This window comes from Eucalyptus grandis, chromosome 7, assembly GCF_016545825.1.
Source record: "Eucalyptus grandis isolate ANBG69807.140 chromosome 7, ASM1654582v1, whole genome shotgun sequence".
Classification (NCBI taxonomy): Eukaryota; Viridiplantae; Streptophyta; class Magnoliopsida; order Myrtales; family Myrtaceae; genus Eucalyptus; species Eucalyptus grandis.
Window position 1 is genome coordinate 43,432,706 of NC_052618.1, and position 4,081 is coordinate 43,436,786.

At 44.4% G+C, this 4,081-nt stretch overlaps 1 protein-coding gene across 3 annotated transcripts; it reads left to right on the plus strand.

The window, feature by feature from the left end:
* Positions 1–855: 855 nt before the first annotated feature.
* LOC120295385 (mediator of RNA polymerase II transcription subunit 21-like) lies at positions 856–3,125 on the plus strand. 3 transcript variants are annotated; one of them, XM_039316473.1, is made up of 4 exons: positions 856–1,293; positions 2,236–2,336; positions 2,428–2,479; positions 2,584–3,125. In XM_039316473.1, the coding sequence occupies exons 1-4, from the start codon at positions 1,083–1,085 to the stop codon at positions 2,658–2,660; spliced, it is 441 nt and encodes a 146-aa protein (XP_039172407.1). In that variant the 5' UTR covers positions 856–1,082; the 3' UTR covers positions 2,661–3,125. The 3 variants fall into 3 exon arrangements, 1 of the variants encoding a protein (XP_039172407.1); XR_005552743.1 differs by having other exon boundaries at positions 1,166–1,289; positions 2,071–2,336; XR_005552744.1 differs by having other exon boundaries at positions 1,277–1,289; positions 2,272–2,336.
* Positions 3,126–4,081: the final 956 nt, after the last annotated feature.

The following is a 4,081-nucleotide window of genomic DNA, read 5'->3' on the forward strand; positions in this document are numbered from 1 at the left end:
AGGCCTGTCCGCTGTTTTCCTGTCCGAAATGTATCAAGTCATGGGTAAATTTTACTTTTCAAGAACCTACCTACGCTGAAAATGATTTGATTGCTTCGCATTTAATATTGTGCGTCTATATCTGTCTATTGTTACATACGCTTTTCAAAGAATTACCTAGAAACTTCAAGACTTAAGTAGTAGATGCTTAGAGATTATTTCTCCCTAGTCCTTATTAGTTTTGCTGAATTCTCAAACAAAAATAGCTGCTGCCTAGACGCCACCTCAACAATTTGGCGTGTTTTCCATTTCAGTATTATTAATTGATGGAAAAATCAATTATGTAAAATTCTACCATCTCTAGATCATTTCTCTCCATAACCCAGTTTAATATTTATGGAGTTTCTAAATGTTATTGAATGCCTAGTTTAGAAAAATTGAATGTAATCATAAATTATATAGATGATAAGTTTTTGAAGAATCAAGTCGATAATTTTACACGATTTAACAAGTTTCATATGAATAATTTTGAGTAAAATCCATTGCATAAATTTACATATTTCTATATATCATTGAGTTTATTGAGACAAATATATCTATGTGGACAGTAAAATCCATGAAATGATTTTTTAATTCTAATTTCAGAGTGAACCCCTTAAAAAAAAACCAAAAAAAAAAGAAAGAAAGAAGAAGAAAAAGGACCCGAATATTTTAATTAAAAATTGAGATTTTCTCATCAGTCTAGTAAAATCCAGCATTCAAACCCGCAAAATGAGAAGGAACCCGAAACTCCTGCGCTCGTTCTCCTGAATCCTCCTGCGCCGTGCTTCCGCCGCCCGCCGCCGACTCCCGCCGGTCTCCGCCGCCGCACCCGCCGGTCCCTCCGTCCGTCCATAACCTGAAGGTGACTCTTTCTCCTCCTCAGCCCCTCTCGTGAAATCTCTTCCTCTGCAATTTCGTCGTCGCCGGCGTCTCTCCGTCGCCACCTCGCCGGACGCGCGAATCCCTAATTCGCGGCGGGCGGCTGTCTCCGGCGCTTCTCTGTGGCGGAACCTCGCCGACTGCTCATGCGCTAGGAACCTCTGCGGCAGGAAATTCGAGAGATGGACGTGATATCCCAGCTGCAGGAGCAAGTCAACACGGTCGCGTCGGTCGCCTTCAACACCTTCGGCTCGCTGCAGAGGGACGCGCCCTCCGTGCGGCTCTCCGCGAGTTACCCCGAACCGCCCCCGACCGCCGCGGAGGACGCGTCCAGCTTCGCCGAGCAGCCCAAGCTGATGAGTGCTGCTCTTGTCAAAGCCGCCAAGCAGGTTCGTGCCTCTCTTGCTTTTGCAAGTTATTAGCGAGCTTGCTTACGCCTGCTTGATGCAATTGGAAGAATTTATTTGGCTAGGGCTTTATGAAGATTGATTACTTGATTTGTTGTGGCAAGAAAAGAAATTTACTTGTGTATGAGAATTGTATGTATGGCTAGAAGTCTAGGTTATGTCCAAAGTTTTGGCGGAAACGTCTTCTTACTTCGATTGGCTTTTGTGCGCATTTAGTCTCGGTTTGGGGACTCTGTGCTCGTTCTTGCAGAGGACGTGAGCAGATTTCATTCATAAATGTATACTATGGAAGTTCTCATCGGTAGATCATGGATGTGACGGGTAGTTCTGGAGATGTAATGCGAGTTGGGCATTTGGTTCATTTTTGTGTATGCCTCCATGTGTGTTAGTTATTCCTATGGAAGAAAACGGGACCTTCTCCATTTTTTTCTTGTGGATTCTGTTGGTGGATATATCTGCCACGAGTATCTCAGTGTGCATATGTACATAGAATGTGCTGTGATTTGGTTTACACGAGTTGAATAATCTTTTGACTCATGTGTGAAATTGTTATGCACATTTGAAAGGGCCACCACTCTTGTGTAATCATGACTATTGTTTCTTTCAAATGTGTTTCTGCATCTTAGAGTCCGTAGAATGGTTTGAGATTGTAACTCCATCAGCATTCTTGATCTTGAGTAAGGTGGATTGTTGGTTTCTGATTTCTATCTCATTGGTTTCTGATTTCTATCTCATTCACTTTTGTTTTACTTCATGCTTGAAGTAAAATGATGGTCAGTGTGACATCCTAAAGACTCTGCGACTCTGCGGCATCAGTATATTCTCGCGGGTGAAAGCAATTAGCCTCCATTTTAGAGATGAAGCATTATGCTTCAAGTTATAAAATTCGGTCTCTTTTCCACCGTTTGCTTTGGCAATCTGGATAAAGTTCTATCGGAACTTTTTTTCTTCTTTGATGCCTTAGTAGCGGGACTTCCACTGCCAGAGGGAGGTGAAGGAGCTCAACTCAAAAGGATTGCAGACCTCCAGGTTAAGAGGATCCATGGTTTTTGGCGTCTTTAGTTCATTATTTCTGTTGTTTAAGGCTGTTTCTTATTCATCCCAAATTACCTTTGCACAGGCTGAGAATGATGCTGTAGGACAAGAGCTTCAGAAGCAACTTGAAGCTGTCGGTAATTGCCCTATCGATGAGGGTGTGAGGGCATTTGTCTTGTTCACTTATGTATGTCAATTTTTGGTCGAAAGTGATATCTTCTATGATTTTTGGCATTGGCAGAGAAGGAATTGAAGCTGGTCCAGGAGCTATTCAGCCAGGCAACAGATAACTGCTTCAATTTGAAGAAACCAGAATAAAAATTGAAGACGCTTCTCTTCTTTACCTTTTTCATAAAATTTATGCAGTAGAGATGATGACTGAGAGAAATAGGCATTCTACCGTTCGAATAGTGCAAAGAGACCTGAGATGTCGCAGCTCTGTGTGGGTGAGTTTTGAAGTCCTTGCCGAGTAAAAGTTTCTCAGTGCACAAAAAGCATCAATATGGGCATCAAGTCAACCAAACAATCACTCAAATGAAGTAGTTCTGGTGAAGTAAGAAGTCTAGTCTTGAATCTTTAATTGCAAAAACAAACTGTAATGTTACATTAGCGATGGAAAGTTCTCTGTTTTGTTGTTCACCTTCCTTCCCTCTGAAGTTTTCAAAGATTGCTTTCTTACTTTTTGGTCCTTCTGAGGAAGGTCTTGGTATCGGATGGAGCATGGGCTTGTTTGCCCTTGCAGTGTAGATCAAGAATCAAGAAGGCAACTTTTATAGTTGTGAAGTTCGAGAAATCAGAGTTTCCCATGTTTGAACGAGAGAGGAGAACAGGGCGGGCTTCGGCTTTGAACACTAGACCCCTAGTGGGCGTGCGTCGGGTTATGGCTAGCTTACCCTCTTTAGGGTGCTCTTCTTGCAGGCTTCGTGGACCCAAATAAAAGGCCCAACCATTAGTTTAGAACTCTCCAGAGTGGACGTAGGGTGCGTTTGGGAAGCATTTTGGGGAAAGTCTTTGGGAAAATGCAAACTGTATTTAGTAAATTGTAGTTTGAAAGTTCTTTGTGAAGTACTTTGAGCAAAATGATATTTGGGGAATTATATTTACAAAGGACTTTGTGATAAAAAATTATCAAAAGAAAAATAAATAAAAATTAACCTAAGCGGCAAGGGTTGGGAGACCCCAATGAGGGCTACCGGATGTCGGGTGACCCTCGGCCAGGGCCGAGCGCCGGGCGATCCCGCCGCGACCCAAATCTGGGTGGTGAGGTTGCTAGATCGTCGAGCGACCCCGCAGGGCTGCCGGACGTTGGGCGACCCGCCGCGACCTAGATTCGGGGCGGAGAGGGGCTGTCGGACGTCGGGCAACCCGCCGCGACCCGATTCGGGGGTGGTGAGGTCGTGGAGGACCTCGCCGCCTCCGGCTGGTCGTAGTGGGGTCATGCGACCTCCGCCCCGGATCCGGTCGGCGAGGTTGTGGGAGGTCGCGCACCCAAACCTTGCCGCGACCCGAGATAGGGTGGTGATTGCACCACTCCCGGCGACAGTCACTTGGGCCACCATACCGAGTCATCGGCGGCCGCTCACGGCCCGAGCAAGCTGTCAACAAACCTCAACCGAGAAGAAGATGACCATTACAATGACGGGGCAAAATCGGAAAATCAAGAATAAGTGAGGATGGTTTTGGAAGAAAATTAAAAAAATGAAAAAATGAAAAAGAAATGCAGATTTGTATCAAAAAAA

What these genes read in the sequence shown, in the direction of transcription:
- LOC120295385 (XM_039316473.1), top strand. Translation starts at nt 1,083, where the DNA reads ATGGACGTGATATCCCAGCTGCAGGAGCAAGTCAACACGGTCGCGTCG. An exon ending in CAAAGCCGCCAAGCAGGTTC is followed by an intron (nt 1,294 to 2,235) that starts GTGCCTCTCTTG and finishes ATCTGGATAAAG; the next exon opens with TTCTATCGGAACTTTTTTTC. An exon ending in AAAGGATTGCAGACCTCCAG is followed by an intron (nt 2,337 to 2,427) that starts GTTAAGAGGATC and finishes ACCTTTGCACAG; the next exon opens with GCTGAGAATGATGCTGTAGG.